This window comes from Macaca fascicularis, chromosome 13 (assembly GCF_037993035.2).
Source record: "Macaca fascicularis isolate 582-1 chromosome 13, T2T-MFA8v1.1".
Classification (NCBI taxonomy): domain Eukaryota; kingdom Metazoa; phylum Chordata; class Mammalia; order Primates; family Cercopithecidae; genus Macaca; species Macaca fascicularis.
The window spans coordinates 3,878,225-3,904,518 of NC_088387.1; the positions used below are offsets into that span (position 1 = coordinate 3,878,225).

The 26,294-nt window shown below is 41.0% G+C and overlaps 2 protein-coding genes across 52 annotated transcripts in view; one reads left to right on the plus strand and one right to left on the minus strand.

The window, feature by feature from the left end:
• Nucleotides 1-19,759, plus strand: part of EIF5B (eukaryotic translation initiation factor 5B) — a 64,900-nt gene extending 45,141 nt beyond the window's left edge. For both annotated transcript variants that reach the window (XM_005575084.5, XM_005575085.5), the window contains exons 14-24: nt 508-649; nt 8,352-8,483; nt 8,852-9,034; nt 9,179-9,340; nt 11,611-11,742; nt 12,890-13,021; nt 13,132-13,208; nt 13,340-13,504; nt 15,304-15,442; nt 17,300-17,461; nt 17,847-19,759. In XM_005575084.5, the coding sequence (XP_005575141.2) occupies nt 508-649; nt 8,352-8,483; nt 8,852-9,034; nt 9,179-9,340; nt 11,611-11,742; nt 12,890-13,021; nt 13,132-13,208; nt 13,340-13,504; nt 15,304-15,442; nt 17,300-17,461; nt 17,847-17,954 (1,534 nt within the window). In that variant the 3' untranslated portion in view covers nt 17,955-19,759. The remainder of the gene's footprint in view (nt 1-507; nt 650-8,351; nt 8,484-8,851; nt 9,035-9,178; nt 9,341-11,610; nt 11,743-12,889; nt 13,022-13,131; nt 13,209-13,339; nt 13,505-15,303; nt 15,443-17,299; nt 17,462-17,846) is intronic.
• Nucleotides 19,376-26,294, minus strand: part of REV1 (REV1 DNA directed polymerase) — an 88,831-nt gene continuing 81,912 nt past the window's right edge. For 36 of the 50 annotated variants that reach the window (XM_074011084.1, XM_074011081.1, XM_074011078.1 and 33 more), the window contains 8 exons: nt 24,769-24,934; nt 24,348-24,541; nt 22,871-23,104; nt 22,141-22,261; nt 21,325-21,542; nt 21,080-21,236; nt 20,679-20,781; nt 19,376-19,785 (listed from right to left, as the gene is read on the minus strand). In XM_074011084.1, coding sequence (XP_073867185.1) covers nt 19,674-19,785; nt 20,679-20,781; nt 21,080-21,236; nt 21,325-21,542; nt 22,141-22,261; nt 22,871-23,104; nt 24,348-24,541; nt 24,769-24,934 — 1,305 coding nt within the window. In that variant the 3' untranslated portion in view covers nt 19,376-19,673. The remainder of the gene's footprint in view (nt 19,786-20,678; nt 20,782-21,079; nt 21,237-21,324; nt 21,543-22,140; nt 22,262-22,870; nt 23,105-24,347; nt 24,542-24,768; nt 24,935-26,294) is intronic. The other 14 variants (XR_012421946.1, XR_012421943.1, XR_012421941.1 and 11 more) reach the window with 1 other exon arrangement.

A 26,294-nucleotide genomic window follows, 5' to 3' on the forward strand; every position in this document is an offset into this window, starting at 1 on the left:
TTTTCTCATCAAGCAAACTACTTGAAACCATTAAGTCTAAAAGTTCAGTGGAGTCATTAACCTTTGAGTAGTAATTTGATCTCTATAACTACCAATCCTCCTTTGTACTTCATTGATTTAGTAGTGTTTTCTTTGAATACTTGTTTTTTGTAGAGGGAAGTCTTTACTGCTTGAAAGGAGCAGAAAACGTGCTAATACATGCCAGGCCTTTCTCCCGTAAAACCCGTTACAAGTGGAATATTGTGCTGTTGTCTCTTGCCCATGTTGTTTAACACAGAAAACTTGATCAGCAAAATTATCAGAAATATTAGTTGGTTCTAAAACTAGCTCATTCCACTTGAGGTCGATTCAAGTGACTGTTATATGAGCATTTGGCAATTTAAGGGCTAATAGTACTTGAACAATTTAATACATATACTCTGTTTGGGTTTTACAAAGAAGTTTAAAAGTTTTAAGAAAAGTATTTCAAGATTTTCTACTTATAGATCTTTTCCTTCTTTTCAACAGTAATCTGAGAAATAGAGGAAGCTCTCTTTGTGACATTGCCATTTTAGTTGTTGATATTATGCATGGTTTGGAGCCCCAAACAATTGAGTCTATCAACCTTCTCAAATCTAAAAAATGTCCCTTCATTGTTGCACTCAATAAGGTACGTGCGCCTTCTGAAAAATTAACCTAGGAAAACACGTTTCTTAATTTTTTTGTGATTAAAAAAAGTGGTATAATTAACATACAATCATGGCTTATTTCATTGTGCTTCACTATATTGTGTTTCACAGATATTGTATATGTGTATAGTTTTTTGTTGTTTTTTTTTTTTGTTTGTTTGTTTTTTGAGACATAGTCTTGCTCTGTCACCCAGGCTGGAGTGCAGTGGCACGATCTTGGCTCACTGCAACCTCTGCCTCCTGGGTTCAGGCAATTCTCCTGCCTCAGCCTCCCAAGTAGCTGGGACTACAGGCGCTCGCCACTATGCCCGGCTAATTTTTGTATTTTTAGTAGAGACGGGGTTTCACCATGTTGGCCAGGCTAGTCTCGAACTCCTGACCTTGTGATCCACCTGCCTCGGCCTCCCAAAGTGCTGGGATTACAGGTGCGAGCCACCGCGCCCAGCCTTTTAAATAAAATTTGTAAGTTTATAGCAGCCTTGCATCAAGCAAGTGTATTAAGTCTATTGGTGCCATTTTCCCAACAGCATGTGTTCACTTCTTGTCACATTTGTTAATTTGCAATATTTCAAACTTTGTCATTATTACATCTGTTACAGTTATCTGGGATAAATGATCTTTGTTATTATAATTGATTTGGGGTGCCACAAACCACACCCCTATAAGATGGCACACTTAGTCAATACATGTTGTGTGTGTTCTGACTGCTCCAGCAACCAGCTGTTCCCTTGTCTCTTTCTCTCTCCTTGGGCCCATTTCCTGAGACAGTATTGAAATTAGGCCAATTAATAACATTACAATGACCTGTAAGTGTTCAAGTGAAAGGAGGAGTCGCATGTATAATATCAGTCCAGCCGCAACACTCCCTTAAGCCAAAGCCTAATCTAAAGCAAGGCCCTCTCTTCAGTTCTAAAGCTGAGGAAGGTGAGGAAGCTGTCGAAGAAAAGTTTGAAACTAGTAGAGGCTGGTTCATGAGGTTTAAGGAAAGAAGCTGTTTCTGTAACCTAAAAGTACAAGGTGAAGCAGCAAGTGCTGATACAGAAGCTGCAGCAAGTTATCCAGAAGCTCTAGCTGAGATGATTGATGAAGGTGGCTACACTAAACAACAGATTTTCAATGTAGGCAAAAAAGCCTTCGATTGGCAAAACATTCCATCTTGGACTTTCAGAGCTAGAGAGGAGAAGTCACTGCCTGGCTTCAAAGCTTCGAAGGGCAGGCTGACTCTCTAGTTAGGGTCTAATGTGGTTGGTGACTTTAAGCTGAAGCCAATGCTCATTGACCATTCTGAAAATCCTAGGGCCCTTAATAATTATGCCAAATCCATTCTACTGTGCTTTATAAATGGAAATATAAAACCTGGATGATAGCACGTCTGTTTATAGCATGGTTTACTGAATATTTTAAGCCCATTGTTGAGACCAACTCCTCAGAGAAAAAGATTGCTTTCAATGTATTACTGCTTGTTAACAGTGCACCTGATTACCCAAGCTCTGATGGAGACACACAAGGAGATTAATGTTTTCGTGCCTGCTAATATAGCATTCATTCTGTAGCCCATGGATCAAGGAGTGTCTTCAACTTTCAAGTATTGTTACTTAAGAAATACATTTTGTATGGCTATAGCTGCCATAGATTGAGATTCCTCTGATGGATTTGGGCAAAAGTTGAAAACCTTTTGGAAAGGATTCATCCTTCTAGATGTTATGAAGATTTCTGTTCATGATCCATAAAAGTACAAAATATAAACATTGATAGGAGTTTGGAAGAAGTTGATTTCAACTCTCATTTATGACTTTGAGGAGTTCAAGATTTCAGTAGAGGAAGTCACTGCGGATGTGGTAGAAAAATAGCAAGAGAACTGGAATTAAGTGGAACCAGAAGATGTAACTGAGTTGCTGCAATCTTAAGATAAAACTTGAACAGATGAGAAGCTGCTGCTCATAGGTGGGCAAAGAAAGTGGTTTCTTGAGGTGGAGGTCTACTTCTGGTGAGGATATTGTGAACAGTGTTGAAATGACAAAAAAGGATTTAGGATAGCAGTCAACCTAATTGATAAAGCAGTGTCTGGGTTTGAGAGGATTGACTACAGTTTTGAAAAAAGCTCTATTATGGGTAAAATGCTGTAAGCAGCATTGCATGCTACAGATGGATTTTTTTTTTTTTTTTTGAGACAGAGTTTCACTCTTGTTGCCCAGGCTGGAGTGCAGTGGTGTGCAATCTCAGCTCACCGCAACCTCCGCCTCCCGGGTTCAAGCGATTCTCCTGCCTCAGCCTCCCGAGTAACTGGGATTACAGGCATCTGCCACCACGCCCGGCTAATTTTTTATTTTTAGTAGAGATGGGGTTTCTCCATGTTGGTCAGGCTGGTCTTGAACTCCAGACTTCAGGTGATCTGCCCGCCTCGGCCTGCCAAAGTGCTGGGATTACAGGCGTGAGCCGCTGTGCCCAGCCAATAAATCTTTCATGAAAGGAAGAATCAGTTAATTGATGGGACAGATTTCTTTGCTGTCTCTTTTAAGAAATTGCTACAGCCCACCCCAGCCTTTATCAACCACCATCCTGATCAGTCAGTAGCTATCAACATCGAGCCAAGACCCTCTACCAGCAAAAAGATTATGACTTGTTGAAGAATCAGGAGTTCGTTAGCATTTTTAGCAGTATTTTAAATTAAGGTGTATACATTGCTTTTTTAAAAAAGATATACTGCTATCACACACTTAATAGACTACAATATAATATAGTATAAGCATGTGTATAAGAAAATGCACCCCATGCTAAGTGTTTATTTTAATTTGACAAATTTCCAACCACTGTCATTCCAAAAAAGTTCTCTCACATTACTTTGCAGTCATTCTCCTGCCCTCCCTAAACCCAGGCTAGTATTGATCTTTCTGTGTCATACGGACTAGTTGTGCCTGTTTTATGATTTCATATAAATGAAATCATATAGTATGTAATTTTTTAAGTTTGGCATTTTTTGTTACGTTATTACGCTTTATTCATGTTGTCATTATATGTATAAAAGGTTTTTCCTTTTTATTGCTGAATAGTAGTCCACTCTCCGAATAATGCTGCACTTCATCCATTTGTCTGTTGAGAATTCCTGTTTCTGCATATCTTTGTGAATAGTCGCCCTACCTTCAGCATTCTACTAGGTGTGTAGTTGAGGGCTAAATTATTGTGGTCTAGTTTGTTTCCACAGTGACTAATGGCTTTATGCAGCTTTTCACGTACTTATGCTTAGAGAGAGATGACAATATCTGTTTCTTTGAAAAGTATGTTCAAAATCCTTTGTTCTTTATTAGATTGTTGTTTTATTGTTGAGTTTTAAGAGTTCTTTATACTTCTGGTTCTATGTATATAACTCCTTTTTTTGGGCCGGGCACGGTGGCTCACGCCTGTAATCCCAGCACTTTGGGAGGCCGAGGCAGGTGGATCACGAGGTCAGGAGATCGAGACAATCCTGGCTAACACAGTGAAACCCTGTCTCTACTAAAAATACAAAAAATTAGCCGGGCATGGTGGCGGGCACCTGTAGTCCCAGCTACTCGGGAAGCTGAGGCAGGAGAATGGTGTGAACCCAGGAGGCGGAGCTTGCAGTGAGCCGAGATCGCACCACCGCACTCCAGCCTGGACGACAGAGCAAGACTCCGTCTCAAAAAAAATAAAAATAAAAAAATAACTCCTGGCCGGGTGCAGTGGCTCACGCCTGTAATCCCAGCACTTTGGGAGGCCGAGGCGGGCGGATCGCAAGGTCAGGAGATCGAAACCATCCTGGTGAACACGGTGAAACCCCATCTCTACTGAAAATACAAAAAAATTAGCCAGGTGAGGTGGCGGTGCCTGTAGTCCCAGCTTCTAGGGAGGCTGAGGCAGGAGAATGGCGTTAACCCAGGAGGCAGAGCTTGCAGTGAGCAGAGATCACGCCACTGCACTCCAGGCTGGGCGACAGAGTGAGACTCCGTCTCCAAAAAACAAACAAAAAAAACCCAAAAAACTCCTTTTTCACTTGTATGTACTGCTGATATATTCTTATGGTCTGGGACTTGGGTTTTCATTTTCTTTGTTTTGTTTTTTTGTGTGTATGTGTGTGTGTGTGTGTGTGTGTTTTCTTTTGGTGACTGTCTCTCGCTGTAGTCCAGGCTGGAGTGCAGTATGGCACACGCTTGGTTCACTACAATGTCCGCCTCCCAGGCTCAAGCAATTGTTGTGCCTGAACCACCAGTAGCTGGGATTACAGGCATGCACCACCGCACGCGGTTAGGGCTTCTTTTCTTTTCTTTTCTTTTTTTTTCTTTGTGTGTGTATGTGTGTGTGTATGTGTATGTATGTGTGTTTTAGTAAAGATGGGGTTTTGCCATGTTGGCCAGGCTGATCTCAAACTCCTGGCCTCAAGTGATCCACCACTTTGGCCAACCAAAGTGCTGGGATTACAGGCATGAGACACTGTGCCCAGCCTCCTTTTCTTAATAGTGTGTTTTGAAGAGAAGAAATTTCTGATTTTGGTGAAATGCAATTAATTTTTATATTTTATTTATTTTTGGGACAGGGCCTTGCTCTGTCGCCCAGGCTGGAGTACAGTGGCATTATGTCAGCTCACTGCACCTGTGCCTCCTGCGTTTAAGTGATTCTTGTTCCTCAGCCTCCCAAGTAGCTGGAATTACAGGTGCACGCCACCACACCCAGCCAGTTTGTATTTTTAGTAGAGACAGGGTTTCACCATGTTGGCCAGGCTGGTCTTGAGCTCCTGACATCAAGTGATCCGCCCACCTTGGCCTCCCAAAGTCCTGGGATTTCAGGCATGAGCCATCATGCCTGGCCCCCATTAATTTTTTTTATGATTTGTGTTTTATGTAAGTAATCTTTTCCTATCCCAAGTTCATTACATTTTTCTCGGGTGTTTCCAGATGTTTAATAGTTTAAGCTTTTACATTGAGATTGATGATCTTTTTTTATATAGTGTGAGGTCAGGGTTTACTTTTTTTCCATAGAAATATTTTGTTATTTAAAGACTCTTTGCTGAAAAGATTATTTTTTCCCCCATGGAATTAGTTTGGAATCTTTGTCAATAGTTAGTTGACCATATATGTCTGTTCCTAGAATCTATCTTTTGTTCCAGTGTTCTGTGTACATTCTTATGCTACTACTACCCTGTCTCATTATAGCTTCATAGTAAAGTTTTGAAAACTGGTAGTGGTAAATCCTTCAACTTAGTTTTTCTTTATATTGTTTTGGCTATTTTAGGTCCTTGGATTTCAATATAAAGTTTTCAAAAAAAGCCTTTTAGGATTTTGATTGGGATTGCTTTTCAATCTGTAGATAAATTTTGAGAGAATTGGTTCTTTTAGCAATATTGCATCTTCTGATCAGTGAACCTGGTATCTCTGTACATTTACTTAGTCCTTCTTTACCATTTTTTAAAATTATTTTTTATTTTATTTATTTTTTTAGATAGAGACAAGATCTCACTGTGTTACCCAGGCTGGTCCTGAACTCCTGGGCTCAAGCAGTCTGCCTGCGTCAGCCTCCCAATGTATTAAGATTTAAGACAGGCCGGGCGCAGTGGCTCAAGCCTGTAATCCCAGCACTTTGGGAGGCCGAGACGGGCGGATCACGAGGTCAGGAGATCGAGACCATCCCAACATGGGCTAACATGGTGAAACCCCGTCTCCACTAAAAAATACAAAAAAACTAGCCGGGCGAGGTGGCGGGCGCCTGTAGTCCCAGCTACTCGGGAGGCTGAGGCAGGAGAATGGCGTGAACCTGGGAGGCGGAGCTTGCAGTGAGCTGAGATTCGGCCACTGCACTCCAGCCTGGGTGACAGAGCGAGACTCCGTCTCAAAAAAAAAAAAAAAAAAAAAAAAATTTAAGACAGCCACCATGCCTGGCCAGGCCTTCTTTACTTTCTCTTGGCAATATTTTGTAGTTTTATTGTCCACACGTTGAACATATTTTTCTGAATTTATCCCTAGGTATTTCATGGTTTAATGCTGTTGTAAATAGCATGAACATTTTTTTGATTTCCAGCTGTTTATGACATTTACATTCAGTTTGTATCTTGTGACCTTGTTAAATTCACTGATTAGGCCTAGTATCTTCTTTTGTAAATAATGTGGGTTTTTCTATGTATGTGATTATGTTATCTGCTTATAAATGCAGTTTTTCCCCCTTATCTACATTCTTTCTACTTCTTTTTCTTCTTTATTGTACTAACTAGACCTTCTAAATAATATTGAATAGAAGGAATGACAGTAGACGTCATCCTTTCGTTATTCCTGATATTAGGGGAAAGTGCTCAGTCTTTCACTCTTACGTATGATGTCAGCTGTAGGTTTTTTGTGTTTTTTGTCAATGCCCTTTATTAAGTTTGAGGAAGTTTCCTTCTATTCTAGGTTGTTTAGAGTGCTTTATGTTTTTATTTCTTTAATCATGAATGGTTGTTGATATTGTCAAATTCTTTTCCTGCATATTTAGAGATGTTCACGTGGATTTTCTCCTTCGTTCTGTTAACAACATAATTACTGTTGAATTTTTAAAATGTTAAACCAACTTTATTAAAATAAACCCTGGTTGGTTGTCATTTGTTATCCTTTTGATATATTGCTAGATTTGATTTGTAATGTTTCATTGTTGTTTTTGTGTCTGTGTTCATGAGTGATATGCATATGTAGTTTTCTTGTAATGCCTTTTATCTGGTTTTCATATCAGAGTAATGTTGGCCTCGTAAGATGAGTTGAGAAGTATTTCCTCCTCTGTTTTCTGAAAGAATGTGCAGGAATTGAATTATCTGCACATTCAAATTATTGAATTAGCTTTTGGTTATTCAATAACCAAATATTGAATTATCAAAGAATTAGCTTTTGGTTTTATTGATATTCTTTTCTGATATAAGCATTTAAAGGTATTAATTTCTAAGTACTAGTTAGACATGTTTTTATTATTTAGCTTTACAAGCTTCAGGCTTTTCCTTTAAAGGTGTTGAACATGTTTATAAATACTCTAAGGACCTCATATTCTAATTTTAACATCTGTCTTTTCCTACTGATTTGTCTCCTTAGTAGCATTCAGAGTCATCTGCTTCTTTATTTGATCACCCTAAACTCAGTCCCCAGATTATGCTTTTGGTTGGGTGGTTGTTTGGCTAGTCAGTATTTTTCATTTCTTCTATGCTCATTTATCTCTCTTGTTGAAAAGTGAGGGAAAATAGATTCTGTCATTAACAAAACAGGTTTAATCCTAATTTGAGCAATAAAACAATTAAAATAGGCTGTTCCCTAAGACAGAAAATATATATACATTTTTAAGTTTTTGGTATATAATTTTATAGTGATGGTACTTGCTGGGATTGATTGTTCCTGTTACAAAAACTGTTTTGGAATTTCAACAATATACATTAATAGTTTTAGGATAATTCTAGGATATTATCTTTTGCAAACAAATGACAGCCACTTAGGAACTCATGGAGGTTGACAGGGCAGCATGGCACTGCAGCAGTTTCTAATTTAAGAGCAGGTGCCGATAAGCAGTCTGAAAGGAGCTTTTGGTACAGTAAAGTGTATGAGTAAGTCAGTCACACTGTTCTGTATAGATGAGACATACATGAGGAATTTTCTGGAGCTATTAATGCAATTCTTGAATGTTCTGAATTTTTTAGAGCTCTTTCTCATGAAAAAACTTTTTCAGATTGATAGGTTATATGATTGGAAAAAGAGTCCCGACTCTGATGTGGCTGCTACTTTAAAGAAGCAGAAAAAGAATACAAAAGATGAATTTGAGGAGCGAGCAAAGGCTATTATTGTAGAATTTGCACAGCAGGTAAGAAGGCTTCCTTCTTTCCGAAGAGCCTATCTCAGAATAGTTATTATGTTATCTTTATAAGGAAGTCAGTGTTTTCGTTAATACTGGTTCTTTTCCTCTGTTGACAGCAATTACTTTTTTAAAATTCTTCTTCCTTTTTCTCCTTTTTCTTTGCAGTCTGAATACTTTAATTTAGAAAACTGAGTTGACTTAGAACTACTTTGCTGTAATACAGTTAATGCTTATAGAATATACATGATGATTTTTAGTTTTTATGAGGAGTTTCAAAATGACGAGCCATTTGCTCATTCACCTTCTAGTTAGTCACACCTATTCCAGATACGTTTTCTTTACAGCCTGGCGTTTTGGATGATTTTTGCTCCTAGGGTTTGAATGCTGCTTTGTTTTATGAGAATAAAGATCCCCGCACTTTTGTGTCTTTGGTACCTACCTCTGCACATACTGGTGATGGCATGGGAAGTCTGATCTACCTTCTTGTTGAGTTAACTCAGACCATGTTGAGCAAGAGACTTGCGCACTGTGAAGAGCTGAGGGCACAGGTGATGGAGGTAATGATCAATTTTTCAGTTTATTGTTTTTTTTTTTTTTTTTTAAATGGCAAGTTCCTTGAGTGGAGGATATTGACTACTTTCAGATTTAATGAACATGGTGCATTGTATGTACGTCTTTCTCTTTGTAATAACGTCTTGTAGGTTAAAGCTCTCCCAGGGATGGGCACCACGATAGATGTCATCTTGATCAATGGGCGTTTGAAGGAAGGAGATACAATCATTGTTCCTGGAGTGGAAGGGCCCATTGTAACTCAGATCCGAGGCCTCCTGTTACCTCCTCCTATGAAGGAATTACGAGTGAAGGTACGCTGAGGTGGTAAGCGTTGACACAGGGGGACTTGTAAAGTTCTGCTGAGATTGTTTCCTCACCTTTAAAGCTGTTTGACTTAATACAGAACACATAACATCCCTCGCTCTCCCTTTTATCTTAGATGTCATCGTACTGGAAGGCCTGTCTGTCAAGAGTAGTGATGCGTGAAAGTACCTGCTTACCAGACTAGGCCTTTCCCAGATACTAAACTACATTGTTTTGGTTCTACACTGCTAACTACAGTTGACTCTTGAACAACATGAGGGCTAGGGGTCCTGACTCCCTGGCCAGTTGAAAATCCACATATATTTTTTGACTCCCCAAAAACTTAACTCCTAATAGCCTACCATTGACCAGAAGCCTCACCGATCACATCAACAGTCGGTTAACACGTTTTGTATGTTTTATATATTACATACTGCATTCTTACAATAAAACAAGCTAGAGAAAAGAAAACGTGATTAAGCAAATCATAAGGAAGAGAAAATAGATTTACTGTTTGTAAGTGGCAGTGGATCATCATAACGGTCCTCATTCTTATCTCATTCTTCTCCTCATGTTGAGGAAGCTGACAGGGAGGAAGGAGAGGGGTCGGTCTTGTCTTTGGTGGCAGAGGGGAAGAAAATCTGAGTGTCAGTGGACATACGCAGTTGTTCAAGGGTCAACTGTAGTTTTTTATTAACATTTTTAATTGTGAAATAAAATAATTGCTCCTGAAAAGTACACAAAACATAGCAGAAAAGTTTAACACATTTTTGGGAGGCAACCAGATGGAGAATGAGAATGCTGCTGGTGCCCAGAGGCTTCCTGTGTGCTTCTTCCTGATCAACCCTCCCCACCTTCCCCTCCTACCCCCAGACCTTTCAGAGTTAACCATGGTTGCATTTTATGATAGTAACAGATATCCTTGCTTTGCTTTGTTTTTGTGTCTGAGAGTACTTCCCTTAGACATGTCTATAGACTTTATGTAGAAATGGAGTTATTCTAAGTGTGTACTTTTATAGCTGGCTTTTTTTTTTTTTTTTTTTTTTTGGGAGATAGGCTCTCACTCTGTCGCTCAGGCCGGAGTGCAGTGGTGCAGTCACAGCTCACTGCAGCCTCAACCTCCCTGGGGTTCAGGCGATCCTCCCACCTCAGCCTCCTGAATAGCTGGGACTACAGGTGCACACCACCACACCTGGCTAATTTGTTTACAGATGGGACTTTGCCATGTTGCCCAAGCTGGTCTTGAACTCCTGGGCTCAAGCAATCCACCCACTTTCATCTCCCCAAAGTGCTGGGATTATAGGCATGAGCCACTATGCCTGGCCTATATCTGGCTTCCTTTAGTGAAAAAAATGCATATAATTTTAAGATTTCTTTTCCATGGTGTGACTGTATCACAACATATCTATCTGTTCTGTTGATGGGAAATGTAGGTGATCTCCAGTTTTATTTTATTTTTTATTTTTTTTTTGAGACGGAGTCTCACTCTGTCATCCAGGCTGGGATTACAGGTGCATGCCACCATGTCCGGCTAATTTCTGTATTTTCAGTAGAGATGGGGTTTCACCATGTTGGCTAGGCTAGTCTCGAACTCCTGACTTCAGCCTCCCTAAGTGCTGGGATTACAGGTGTGAGCCACCGCACCCAGCCCAGTTTTTTATTTTTGTTCTTACTAACGATGCTGCTGCTGTGAACTTTTGTGTATATCTCTTGATGTGTTTGTGCCAGTTTCCCAGGGTATGTATACCTAGGAGTGAAGGCCACACTTGTCTACAGTGGGTGTAACAAATTATATTCTCAACCGCAGTATTAGTTTCATTGTTTTACATCTTCATCAGTTCTTGGATGTCAGATGTAAAATTTTTTTGCCATTCTGGTGTGTAGCTCATTGCCGTTTGAGTGTGCATTTGCCTAATTGTTAACCTGGTTGGTCATTTAAAAATGTTTATTAGCCATTTATTTCCTCCTTCGTGAGATGTACGTGTTTCTTCTGCATTATCTTCCTTACAGATGTAGATGCGCTTGTATATTCAGGATGCTGGCTTGTTAGTCGGTGTGTTTGGCGGTATCTTCTACTCTTGTGACTTTTTTTTTCCTGTGGTATTTTGAGAAATGGAAATATTTCATTTTAATGTTAAACTTATCAATCTTTTATTTTGTGGTTATTGCTTTTCGTGCCTAGTTTAAGAAACCTCTAAGATCATGATGAGATTCTATCATCTCCTACTGCTAACCACTTTTAAAGTACATTTGGTAACAAATGTTTTTCTCTCTATAGAACCAGTATGAAAAGCATAAAGAAGTAGAAGCAGCTCAGGGGGTAAAGATTCTTGGAAAAGACCTGGAGAAGACATTGGCTGGTTTACCCCTCCTCGTGGCTTATAAAGAAGATGAAATCCCTGTTCTTAAAGTAAGTTCATTTAACATTTTTTTTCCTCAAAAGTTCTGGCACGTGTCAGCATTGCACATGCTAGGGATGGTGACCACAACTGGCTTTGTCTTTGTGAAGCCCGCCGTCTCTTGGCCTCTTAGCAAACTTGATGCTTTTGAATTACTTCAGTTTGTACAGTCATAGGAATTGGTATGATTTTTATGTGTACTAGAATTATAAAAATAATGCATTTTATTCAAATAAAAAAATGAGTCAAAAGCTACAAGTTGGCTGGGCATGGTGATGCACGCCTGTAACCCAGCTTCTTGGGAGGCTGAGGCAGGAGAATCACTTGAACCTGGGAGGCAGAGGCTGCAATGAGCCGAGATCGTGCCACTGCACTCCAACCTGGGCGACAGCAAGACCCTGTCTCAAAAAAAAAGCTAGAAGTTGTATATTCTTTTTTGGCCCATGTCCATTGTAGTTTCATAAAAGTGGACTTTGAGCCATAGTTTGTTCACTTGCCAAAGAGAAAATATAACTGTTCCCAGCACATGGCTCTTGTGTCCTGGGGCCATGTTTGTTAGGCAGCATCAAGTCATGCTGTTGGGAATAAGCTAGCTCAGGGCCAGTGAGAGAATAGGACAGGCCTGCCTCTTCAGCCAGTCCTGAGTATGGAGTGGACTTATGTCCCTTCAGTGGCTTTGATAAACTTGTTTTACTTATTTCTGGTTAAAATCTCTTCTTCCATTTCTAGACGAGCAGTGATGGAGGAAGGAGCTGCTGAGATCATGAGATTATGGTATTTCCTAGTTAACACAGTCAAGCTGAGCTTTTGGGCTATTGTAACACATTACAGTTATGTGGTGCTTTTTTAACTTTAAAAAATTTTTTCTTCTCTACTGTTTAATTCTGCCCACCCATCTATTATATTTGCCAAGTGGAGCAGAGATTAAACATATTTCAAAATTAGCAAACTTAAGACACAGGTGAAGTGAGATACAGTCAGGGTGTGGCCCCCAAATCTCCTCCTCCATTCCAGCACAGGTTCTGTTATGCCCTGCTCTATCTAAGCCTTAGTTTCATATTTGCAGATAAGTACTTGACCAAAGAAACACGATTTAATTCTAGACTGCTGAGGATAGAGGTGTGTTGACAACCTTATCAAATCTGATTTCTTTACAAGGATGAATTGATCCATGAGTTAAAGCAGACACTAAATGCTATCAAATTAGAAGAAAAAGGAGTCTATGTCCAGGCATCTACACTGGGTTCTTTGGAAGCTCTACTTGAATTTCTGAAAACATCAGAAGTGCCCGTAAGTAATTACACTTAGCTCCACAAGTGAGTGGTGGTTGGTCGTGGTTTTTGGTGCCATTACCATTACCTGATAGATAGAGATAAACATGGCAACTCCCATTTTTTCAGTATGCAGGAATTAACATTGGCCCAGTGCATAAAAAAGATGTTATGAAGGCTTCAGTGATGTTGGAACATGACCCTCAGTAAGTAATTTCTCTTGCTATGAAGGCTTTCATGTTACTTACCTATCTTAAAACTGTCCTATCTTTAAAAACTGTCCTCTGTGACATACTGTTTTTCATTGAATGGTTTTTGATGTGTTTTAACCTTTTAGGTATGCAGTAATTTTGGCCTTCGATGTGAGAATTGAACGAGATGCACAAGAAATGGCTGATAGTTTAGGAGTTAGAATTTTTAGTGCAGAAATTATTTATCATTTATTTGATGCCTTTACAAAATATAGACAAGACTACAAGAAACAGAAACAAGAAGAATTTAAGTAAGTTACTGTTTTTATTTACTTCGACTCTTTGTTAATGAACATGATTGAGAATTACTGAATTCTAGAAAGGGCTGTAAACAGCAAAATCATGGCATTTACTCATCTACCAGAGGCTGCACCCTGAAATGGTGTGTTGCAAACCAGAAACCCAACATACTGGGGACATTCCAGCAGTATGCAAACAAGTCTTGTCTGTGACTTCAGTTTAATATAATCTTAGCAGGCTTGGGTCTTGTTAATGGGTTAGTAGTTATTAAATTTCGGGACTTTATCTTGCTCATCTGGGATTACACAGATTGGAAGTAACAAAACTTGAGTGAGGAAAACTGGGAAATAAGGTGAGAGATTCTGTGGGAGAGAAGTCCATTCCTGTAGCAAACTTTCCAAGTACTCACAGTGTAGGGATTAACTACATTGCTGCAGTGGTAGAGGAAGCATCAGCCAAGAACCAGGCCGGCCTCCCTCCTCTGAGACAGGGTCTCGTTCTGTCACCCAATGCTGTAGTGCAGTCACATGATCACGGGTTACTCCAGCCTCTGCCTACTGGGCTCACGTGAGCCTCCCACCTCAGCCTCCCGAGTGGTTGAGACTACAGGCTCACGCCGCTATGCCTGGCTAATTTGTTGTATTTTTGGTAGGACAGGGTTTTGCCATGTTGGCCAGGCTGGTCTTGAATTCCTGAGCTCAAGTGATCCACCTGCCTCTGCCTCCTGAAGTGCTGGGATTATAGGTGTGAGCCACTGTGCCTAGTCTGGGACAGGCTCTTATTGCAGGACAATCAACACATGTTGAGAAGTGCTGAAAAACCAAATAAAGCAGGGAAGGGCCTAGATAAGGAGAGGAGAGACTGTGATTAATGATGTGGTTGAGGAAGGCATCTCATCTCTTCAGACAGAGCGCCCATGGGGAGTGTCCAGAGAGAACAGCAGTGTGAGGCGGAGTGACCAGAGGGGACAGTGATAAATGAGGTCAGAGAGGGTGGTGGGACCTGTATCGTCAAGGATCTTACAGGCCATGGGAAGGATTGAGCTTCTCTGAATTGTGCAAGAAGCCATTGCCAAGGCTGTGTTCACCATCAGACTGGCTCACTGGGTTGTTATGTGGACCTTGGGTTGTTAGGAAGTCAGTGGCAAGACCCTGTCAGGAGGCTCCCACAGTCCAAGCAAGAGGTCTAGGTGATTCAGACCACAGTGAGGACAGGAGTGATGGTGTAGTTTGGGATACATTTTTAAGTGGCGCTTACTAGTAAATATTCGGATTTAGACTGGTATGTGCTCACTTTAGATCACGAAAGCTGGAGTGAGAAGAACTCTGCTTAAGACGCGGCCGGAAACGCTGACCGCACTTTTAAGCGTGTGCTCAGGAAGCGGGGTCGCCATGTAGTGGCCTTCTGGATCCATGGTTTGGGAATGTGGTGGAGAAAAGCAGGGTGATAATGTGGTTTGATGCCTCTGTGGTCCCCCAGTAGCCTACACACGTGCCCAACGAAGCCCTGCCTGTCACCAGGTGCTGCCTAGGTTCTAAGCCCCAGCCTGGCTGACATCTTCAGCAGCCAAGCTCAGTGTTCAGACTAGGAACAGAACGCTACTGTGATGCAGCTTCTGTTGGAGGTAGGGCTTTAAAAGAGAAGAAAGCCCAGACTTGGGAAGCAGTAGAATGGGGAGGAGGAGGTTAAGAAGAAAAGGAAGAAGCACCTTGTTCCTCTAATGCGAGAAGCCTGATGTTCAGCTGCAGTTTTTCTGTTTATATTTAAGTGATTCTGTAAGCTTAAAAATTCTTCTCTTTTTTTCTTTCAGGCACATAGCAGTATTTCCCTGCAAGATGAAAATCCTCCCTCAGTACATTTTTAATTCTCGAGATCCGATAGTGATGGGGGTGACAGTGGAAGCAGGTCAGGTGAAACAGGGGACACCCATGTGTGTCCCAAGCAAAAATGTAAGTTCTAGTTGTACATTTTGTGGGTCATTTCTTAAAGCAGTAAATGGGTGTCCAAGAGTCGTAGCAACACAGCTTTGTGCCTGTAGGTCACAGTACTGGGCTGTGTATTTAGTGTGGTCTCCACCTTCTTAACAAATGTTTCAGTGTGTTTTACCTCAGTAGGAAGAAAATGTGGTAACTTTAAAACAAGCAGAGCCTGTCACCTGCTGTGCTTCAGTGTTGGTAAATACCAGTGCTCCATAGTCAGTGTTGAGTCAGCCCTGATCTCGTGCTTCAGTTAATTGGGCTCCAAGGCACTTGAAATTACTGCCTTTTATTTTATTTTGAAAGGTTTCAAGCCTGTGGAAAAGCTTAAAAATTAGTATAATGAACACCCATGTTTACCTTCCCTTTGTATCAGCATACCTAAGAAAAATTAATAATATTTCAACAATATCCTATAATTTGCAGCCCTCAGCATTTCACCAATTATCCCAAAGATGTCTTGGTAACTCTCCCCACGGATCTGGCTCAGTGCCCTGCAAACTGCATTGTACTGGGGCTGTTTTGTGGTTAAGCCTCAGTCAAAAACAGTCCTCCATCCTTTTTGAAGTGTCCCAGTGGTTTTGCAAATTCCTTCTCCATTTGGATTTATCTGTCTCTCCCTCCCGAGTAGACACAGGTTAGCATTATTGGGAAGACACTCATGCGGTTTCCCTGTGTGCCCGCGTCCTGCATGAGCCAGCCTGTCTCACTGCTGCCGACGCCCTTCTTCCCTGGGGAAGTGCTAGCCGCCAGTCATCTCCATTAGAAACTTGCCCTTTGTAATTACTCTGTAATCTATCTGGTACCTGGAGTTCCCAATGGACATCCTGTTTCCCAACAGCCTTTATCCCAGTGGTTTTCGTACCCACTGGCAAGCCTTGCCTGTCAGCTGTTACATAGATGGTGGCAAAATTGTGGATATACCTGTCCCCCCATTTCTTAGAAAGAACCTCTTCCCACTGACCTTTTTATTGACTCATAGACTTAGCAGGGGTTTTTTTTGTTTTGTTGTTTTTTAAATATAATCCATTACCTTTATTCTTTTGATAGATTGTCCAGTGTGGTCAGTAGGAGCTCATTTAAACTGGCTCCTATATCCTTGACACACAGTAGTCTGAGCATCTTCTTCCTTTCTGGTGCAGTGAGATGTTCCAGCCTCATCTGGTACTTTCCCTGCCCCAAACCTGGTTCCTGTAATGGGCAGTGGCACTTAGAAGTTGTCACTGATTCTCTACCATTTCAGTGGACTAAGCCAGGACATTTGTGTTATTTTCTATGTGGCTTTGGCCTCCTAAATCAAACAGAGCTCTCTTTCTTTTCACTCTTACTCTCCTGAATCCTTTTCTCCACAAAGGAGTCAGGGTTTTTTGCCCCAAACTCTGAGATCACATCACTCATCTGCTCACAGGCCATCATTCTTAAAATTTCAGGATCGGTCCTCACTCTGACTTCATTCCCACCAGTCACTTCAAGCTCATTCCTGACTCAGACCCGTTGTGCCTGCTGATCCCTTCTATTATGGCACCTGTCATGTGAAATGGTAGAGCAAAAATACGAAATGACATTGGGTCAACAGGGCACTTGGAATGTTTTGCAAAGCACATTATCTCCTGTCATTCTTACAGCCGTCGTGAAGGGAACAGGGTGTTGGTGGTGCCAGCCTAATTTACCAAAACATTACACTGTGAGACCTTAAGGGATGAATGAAGGATCGCACTGCCATGACTTTTAAAACAGGCTTTTGCTCCAGTTCTTATTTCAGTTGTCCAGCCATGGCGCCTGTGATTGGCATGAATTCTTCAGCATGCATTGTAATATGTTATTTTACAGTTTGTTGACATCGGAATAGTAACAAGTATTGAAATAAACCATAAACAAGTAGATGTTGCAAAAAAAGGACAAGAAGTCTGTGTAAAAATAGAACCTATCCCTGGTGAGTCACCCAAAATGTTTGGAAGACATTTTGAAGCTACAGACATTCTTGTCAGTAAGGTAAGCATTTCGGCAAAAGTGGCAGACTTTAAGAAATGGGGAATCACTCTTCTCGGGTCACCTGTGCCCAGAAGCTCCTTGGGCTTCAGTTTGATTGTAGTATCTGATGGGACTGGATCCCCCATTAGGGCCTGACCTTTAGCTGGGCCTTGTCTTTTGAGGAAGTTGCCCCATCAGGAAAGCAGCACCAACAGAGAAAGCTAGGACTTTTAGATCCCCTTGTGCCTGACATACCAACCAGATGTGATTTCGGAATTCTACTCCCTTAGGCAGGCAAGCCCTGTATAAGCTTTATTACGGTGAGAGCGGGCGTCTGGGGCCACAGCTTTCTTTGGCACATGTTTGTTACGTTCTGTTTACCCTGTTTGTGCCTCGGGCATTGCAGATCAGCCGGCAGTCCATTGATGCACTCAAAGACTGGTTCAGAGACGAAATGCAGAAGAGTGACTGGCAGCTTATTGTGGAGCTGAAGAAAGTATTTGAAATCATCTAATTTTTTTCACACGGAGCAGGAACTGGAGTAAATGCAATACTGTGTTGTAATATCCCACCAAAAAATGGAACAGACGTATCTGGACACTGATGGACTTAAGTATGGAAGGAAGAAAAATAGGTGTATAAAATGTTTTCCATGAGAAACCAAGAAACTTACACTGGTTTGACAGTGGTCAATTACATGTCCCCACAGTTCCAACGTGCCTGTTCACTCACCTCTCCTTTCCCCAACCCTTCTCTACTTGGCTGCTGTTTTAAAGTTTGCCCTTCCCCAAATTTGGATTTTTATTACAGATCTAAAGCTCTTTCGATTTTATACTGATTAAATCAGTACTGCAGTATTTGATTAACCAAGCTTCTGCAGATTTTGTGATTCTTGGGACTTTTTTGATGTAAGAAATACTTCTTTATTTATGCATATTCTTCCCACAGTGATTTTTCCAGCATTCTTCTGCCATATGCCTTTAGGGCTTTTATAAAATAGAAAATTAGGCATTCTGGTATTTATCTGCTTTGTGTGAAACCACGGTGTAAAAGCACAGCTGGCTGCTTTTTACTGCTTGTGTAGTCATGAGTCCATTGTAATCATCACAATTCCAAACCAAACTACCAATAAAGAAAACAGACATCCACCAGCAAGCTCTGTTAGGCTTCCATGTTAGTGTAGCTTCTCTCCCACAAGCTGTCCTCCTAGGATAAGAATTATCTTACCAACTATCACACTACCTTGTATGCCAGCACCTGGTAACAGTCGAGATTTTTATACATTAATCTGGATCTGTTTTGTCTTAGAAAATTCCATTATACATACATCTCCTGGTATTTGGGCTTAGTGCTTCTAAATTGTTGCGGACACAACTTAATGATTCATTCATAGTAGTAATCTGTAGCTAGTTTTAGGGTTTTGTTGAAGTCAGTGTGGGGTGTTTGAGGAAAAAGTTCCAAATATCCACTAGCACAGAATTTTAAACTACATTTTTATTTTAAAGTTACGGCATAACATAGCATAAAAATATTTTATATCCGTTTGAAAATCTATACCGTTCTTTTTTATCATCAAAGTTTCTCAATGGCCAGTAGAGGCAAAGACAACATCACCTCTGATCTATGGGACATAATGTTCCCAAGAAAAAATCTTCAAGTGGGTGTGAGGGTGTTTCTAATTCAAAATATGTAGATTTCTCCACATGGAAGAAGTAAAGATTTTCTTAACATGCTCCTGTGTTCATGCTTGGAGACAAGAATAAGATGGTTTAGAGGCTTTACCCTTTCTTGGAACAAGTAGAATCCCGGTCTGAGACCTCTCAGGAATTTCAGAGCTTAGCAGTCTGGCCTGGAGGTTTTTCAGCCTTTTAGTATAATAAACAGTAGTTGCTTCCTAGAGTTGAGTTTTTAAGGATTCACAAAAAGGAGCCTGTACAAAATATACATACAGTTCTTTATTAAACAACTGTAAACACTTCACTGTAAAAATCCATAAAACTTTATAAACAAACATTTTGTAAATAGAATCTATGCTACAGTAAAAGAATTAACACAATTATTTACATGCAATACTGACAAATTTGGCACTTTTTGAAAAGAAATGTACAAAACACTTGCTTTAAAAGAAATTTAAAATTATAAAAACTCCAAGCATTACTATCATGCACTTTGCAAATACCTCACAAGCACTTATGGCACAGCGATCGGAGAGCACCAGGCTCCCTGGTAATATTTATGTAACTTTTAATGTGCTTCCGTACGTTTGTTGTAAAACCACCTGAACATTGTCAAGAATAAAGTCAAACGCCATATTCCAAACTGATTCCACCGATTGCTGCATCAACCTAAAGGTGGGGAGAGAAGAAATGCCATCAGGAAAAGTCCTTAAGACTATTCCTTTTTAAAAATAAAAATTGATTTTGGCGAAAAAAAAAAAAAAACAAAAAAAAACAACTCATGCCTGTAATCCCAGCACTTTGGGAGGCCGAGGTGGGCAGATCACCTGAGGTCGGGAGTTGGAGACTAGCTTGGCCAAACATGGTAAAACCCTGTCTCTATAGAAAATACAAAAATTAGCTGGGCGTAGTGGCACATGCCTATAATCCCAGCTACCCGAGAGGCTGAGGCAGGAGAATCACTGGAACCCAGGAGGCAGAGGCTGCAGTAAGCCAAGATGCCACCACTGCACTCCAGCCTGGGTGACAGAGTGAGACTTCATCTCAAAAAATAAAATCCTAGAACACTAAAAAAAAAAAAAAAAAAAAGCTTGTTTTGAGACAAGCTGTCAGGCTGGAGTGCAGTGGTACAATCATGGCTCACTGCAGCCTCTACCTCCCAAGTAACTGGGACCACAGGTGGGCACCAACCACGCCCAGGTTATTTTTTTTTTTTTTTTTTTGTATTTTTTTAGTAGAGATGGGGTTATGCCATTTTGGCCAGGCTGGTCTCAAAACAATGCACCCACCTCAGCCACCCGAAGTTAAGTGCTGTGATGACAGGCGTGAGCCACTGCGCCCAGCCCACTTCCTGTGGTCTTCTAATCACATGTAAGACTTGAGGGCGACACACTTGGAACCTCATTTACTACTTAGTCAACATGACAGAATAATGGATATCACTTTTTCATTAACCCTAATGAGGACAGTTTCCTAGAAAGTTTAAAACTTCTCAGTACACCCTCACTTAGCCATTGTGACATGCCATTTTTTCCCATTTGATAAAAGTGATGAATTACTACCTTTTCATGTATTTTATAACTAGATCCAGTTTTTCCAAATCTTTTTCTTCTATTAGATCAGTACAATATTTCACAACTTGGAGAATGTCTTCTTCCATTGGATCTAGGAAGGGGAAAAACTTCAAATGAGGACCAGTATATCTTTTTGAAGGAGAAAGTCAGAAATCTACACGGATAAAGGAAAACTGCCTTTCTACAAGTACGCCGCTAACAGCTATCAAAGGAATGGGCTTTGTTACTTGTCAAAGCAAGCCCCAGAATTTAAAAGATACTGGGGTAGCTGCTTTAAGCTTATTAGAGTTAGAGAAATGGGTTAAATCTACATAGTTTAGTCTGTTTATGTTCTCAAATCATGAGACGACTACATCTCAGCCTTGGGCCATCTAACAGGCCAAGCCAACCTGAAATTGTAGTTATCCATTCTCTGAGCAAGGTCTTCACATCATTGAATTCAACAGCTCCAGCTAGATTGGGTGCTGGAGGTCTCACACAGCCAGCTGGGTCAGACTGCAAACTAGAAAGGCCTGGCACACCTGAAGTAGAAGCAGAGAGTTCTTCCTGTTAAGAAAACAAAGGATAAAATTGCTATATTCACACATTATCCGGGTACATTAAGATCTCATAAAGGTCAAAGTTAAAGAATTACCAGGGGTTTCTCTGCAGGAGTTCCTTCATGTTTTAGAAACCCATCAATTAACTTCTGGGGACTGCCACAGGCCCCTGGCAGAGTTTTTGCAGGACTGTTTGGCAGCTTGTTTTTCAAAGGACTCTGAATCCTTTTTGGGGAACCGATGGTTTTTTTTTTCTTGTTTCTTTTCTTTTCTTTCACTGCTGCCTTTAGATGAAGTAAAGGATTCTTTGGCACTAAGAGAAGATAGATAGATACAAGATCCTCAACAAACTGATAGTATGGATAGTCTGGATGATAGTAGGTTGGGTTCTCTTTTCTCCTCCCGGATACAACAGGCTCCCTAGCCTACACCTCCCCTCCTGCCCCAAGTGAGAGGCAGTGAATGGCCATGGCCGAAAGTGCAGGCTCTCCAATTCTCTCTTTGCTTTGCCACTTACTAATTCGGCCTTTGGCATGTTGCTCATCTGTGATGGGTAGTAATAAATGTGGGTTTGGTGTTTGTGATGCATTTTGAACCTACATCCTTTGATTTATTCATCTCAAAGGACAACTAGCTGAACAAGTATTCAAGACACTTCTGGTAATGTCCTATCCCAACTTTTTAAAAAAGTAGTAAGTGGTGTGTTTAAATCCTGAAAGTACAGACACAAATCCAACTAAAATATGACAATATTTACTCATACTGTAAACTTCAGATATTATCCCAATATAAAGAGCTCTTAATGCAACGAACAGCTTAGACTTTGGCCATTATATACTGCAATAATTAGACAACAGTGACTCCATTACTCTTTATCTTCATTTTTGTTACATGCCACTTCCAAGGCTCACCAGATGCGCTGGCTGACTGCTGGTGGCTGCTGTTCTCGCCCTGCCTTTGTCTTTGATCATATGCTGCTTTCAGCTCCCTTTGAAGTTCAGCAGGTAGGGCAGCAAATACCTCAGGGTCCACCTAGTGGAAAAGACAAGGTCAAAGTCAAACCTGAACTCCCTTCTAGATGGTAGCTGGTTTAACTTTTTTCACAAAATAGATTTTGTTTTCAAATCTTACTTTTCTGATCTGTACGAATTCTTAACGGTTCCTTAATATCAAAGCTGATTAAATCTTCAAAATGGTTAGAGCAAGAACAAGGAATTAAGAGTACTAACTTAAAAAAAACCACTACAACAGCAGAACAACCTGGGCAAAATGCACTAGTAGAAAATGGGAAGCAAAACATGAAAACAGGAGCTCGGGTTGTTGCTGCCCCCATGTAGGATTACACATCTCCACTCTGCTGTATTCAAGTGTGGCCACTGATCTGTTTGCGCCAGATCAATGTGCTTCTGTCTTATCGTGCCCTCCCCCGTCTCTTCCCTCTGCTGGCTTCAGCAGGAGGCTGCTCGGAGTGTCTACATCCTGCAGACGCAGGAGATGGAGACAAGCCCACTCTTCCCTCCCTCCCCTTCCCAGTGGAAGTGGTGTCAGATACGGGAGAAAGGGAAGTGAGACAGGTCCTGAGCTGGAGCAGGGGGGTGAGAATACTGAAACTACAGCAGAGGGTTCCCATATTTAACTTACCTGTGAAAATGCTGGAAGGGCTATTACATTTATTCCTGTGTCACTGTTCGATTCTTGATGTTCTGGTATTTGCAACAAGACTGTCCCAACTGGTTGTGGCAAAATTCCTGTGTTACAGCCATTCACTGGTTCTTTCCTTTTGTCACCATGTGCCTCTGCTTGCTGGACAGCACAGACTTGCTCTACTTGTTCCCGGAGATCAGGTGGAAGTGCTTCTAAAACAGACTGATCCAGCTATAAAATGCCAAACATATGAGTTTGAAGTTTATTAAAGCATGCTCAGAGAGGAGGTGTTTGGGAGTTAACATGCCACTTTCCATTTCAATTTGAACACTGGATAATCAATGTAAGGTACAGACAGACCATCAGGCTAGGAAAGCCACCCCTAAATCAGCACATTTTTGGAACGTCTTGGCCTTTTGTCATTGAAGCCTGAAGTATGTGTAGTCTGGAGAAAAGTGTATATACTACTGGCCACTACCATATGACCAGGTAAGTCCAAATATACTCACAGAATGTCCTGCAATTGGGGCCAACAGATATGGATACCTTGGTGAAGCTCAAATTAGATCCCACCCCTGGGGAGGGGTGAAGGCCTGAGGCACATGTTAAAATTCTGGACAGGTTAACAGTCCTGAGTCAAAAGTTCACCTCTCAGATGAGAGACTGCCCAAAAATACAGATAATTCTACTCTGAGAGCAGCACACTGGAAGAAAGGGTTTCTAGAAGCTGAATTTTCTCTAACTTGCAGGACGGAGCCCACTGTTCCTTTGACCAGGGCCTCCCTCCATCTGTCCATGCACATCTGGCCCTCTGCAAACATACAATCCCGTCAACTTGGGTAGGCCAATCTTACCTGCCAGGAGTAACTAATTGTGGGTATCTGTCACCATACAAGCATATCAGCATTGCCCCTTCCCCTAGTTTTACAGCCAGTATGTAACATCTCCTGCCTCCTTCCATGCAGGGGGAGCGGGGGCACAAATGAACTTGCCCAATATAGCTTAAGGTGCTACCTTACTTTCAAGGACCAAAGGATGCCAGCAGCATATCACATGTACAGCCCACACAAGCTGAATTAAACCATCCAAAACTCCAGAGACCTGTTTGCAAATACTGCAAAAGCCCTTTGACATAAGGCCTCTACTTCACCACTAATCACCAAAGCTGCCTTGCTGAATACAGTAAGTCTACATGATGACCACTGTCACAGACAATGGCAGTCCACAGGAGGACTGCCTTTCAGCTATGCTTTACAACTTGCAAGAGTGGCAAATCTTTGCAAAAGCACTTTCATTCAACCCAATTATTGCTTATTTAGAATCCAACATCATGATCTACCCGAACAAGTGACCCATTCTCCCTTTCTTGGTTAAATGAAGAAATAAAAATGCCATTTTCATTTGTAAACTTATATTTTTGTACTTATATTTAAGAGTATAAAATGTACTTATATTTAGGACTATAAAAATGTACCTGGGAAGGTGACGGGACCTCTATACTCAGGTTAAGTCTTGACTGCACACTGACAGGAGAATGCAGACCGTTCCATTTCCCTGAAGACTCGGCCTTGTTAGTATCAGGACTGGTCGGCAGATGTGCGGGAAAAGGTGGCAAAGTGCAAGTTCTAGAAGCAGATGATATTTCCAGATCCACAGCAGTCCGAAATACTACGAAGAGAAAATACATAAAATAGCCTCTTCAGATCATCGGGCAGGGCCTTTAATCCCTGATTTCCTCTGTCCATTACAAATAAAAAAACTTTATTATTGATACATCATAATGAAGAATATAATTTTTTTAAATCACATAAAGCTGTGTCAAGTTTAAAACCAACTGCCGTCTTTCCAAGGACATAAGCAGCACCTAAACGAGAACCCCACTGATGACCACCAACCTTCTTTGTGCTCCTCTTCTGTGGATTTCTTAGCTTTCTGAACTTGGAAGATATCACGGACAGAGTATGACCCACCAGGAAAGTGGCTCGACTGAACTGATGGGCGACTGGGACATGTGGAAGGGTTCAGATTAGTTGGAACCAACTGATTCACGTGAATCCCAACCTAGAACCCAGAATAAAGAGTATGCTTCCAGGAAAACTAAAGTAAAATATGAATTCAGCTAAGCAAAATCCTCAGCAAATCCTTTTCACTACCTCCTAGATCCTGTTTCTAGAATAAAGGTAAATGAAAGTATTCAAACAACAGCATTCTATATGAGTTATTACAAAAACAGTTTCTAGACTAGCTAGTGAGTGGTCATTCATCTCAAACTTCAGAGTATCCAATTCTCCCAAAATATACCAAAACGTCTTTAAAATCAGAAAATCCAAACAAGTGGAATACTGTATTTCACTGATGTTCTGGTCAACTAAGGTTTTAAATTAGGATAAAAAAAAAATTAAGAGAGGACAGGCTACTTGGAAACTTAACTATTTTTATCTTTTTAAAATGAAATACTTCTCAAAAAATACTGGTGGGACTGGTGAACAGCAGGCACACCACAGACCCCTCTATAAAGTGCCACTGTAACAGTATTTCAGGGAGAAATTACAATTATGGCCGGCTTAGTGACTAATCCTTCAACAAAGTCCACAATCAAGCCAGAACAACCCTTAACTTACACACGCACACAATAAACTAAACCTACAAAGGTTCTTTTTTTTTTTTTCCTCTTTTGAGACACAGCCTCATTGTGTCACCCAGGCTGGAGTGCAATGGCATGATCTTGGCTCATGCAAGCTCTGTCTCTTGGGTTCAAGTGATTCTCCTGCCTCAGCCTCCCGAGTAGATGGGACTATAACAGCATGTACCACAACACCCGGCTAATTTTTGTATTTTTAGTAGAGATGGGGGCCAGACACAGTGGCTCATGCCTGTAATCCCAACACTTTGAGAGGCCGAAGCGGGCGGATCACCTGAGGTCAGGAGTTTGAGACCAGCCTGGCCAACATGGTGAAACTTCGTCTCTAAAAATACAAAAGGGCGTGGTAGCGGGTGCCTGTACCCACAGCTACTCGGGAGACTGAGGAAGGAGAACTGCTTGAACCCAGGAGGTGGAGGTTGCAGTGAGCTGAGATCGCGTCACTGTACTCCAGCCTGGGCAACAGGGCAAAAACTCCGTCTCAAAAAAAAAAAAAAAAAAACCCACACAAAAAATCTATGGTTTTGACATTTTGATGCCTCTTGCCTGTTTCAAAGGCATCTTGTTGTGCCTGTGGTTTCACTCCCTTCTAGGTCATCATATGGCAGACAGCAGAGTATGTTTCTGATTAAAAAGGAACTTAAAGGCACAAAATTTATGTATTCATACTCCTCAGTCATATCTACTTCTAGGAAACAAGAACAGGGAGGACATGTATATTAGCCCCTGGTTAATTAGGGATACCTTGGAAAAGCACAGTAAGAATCTGAGAAAATTATT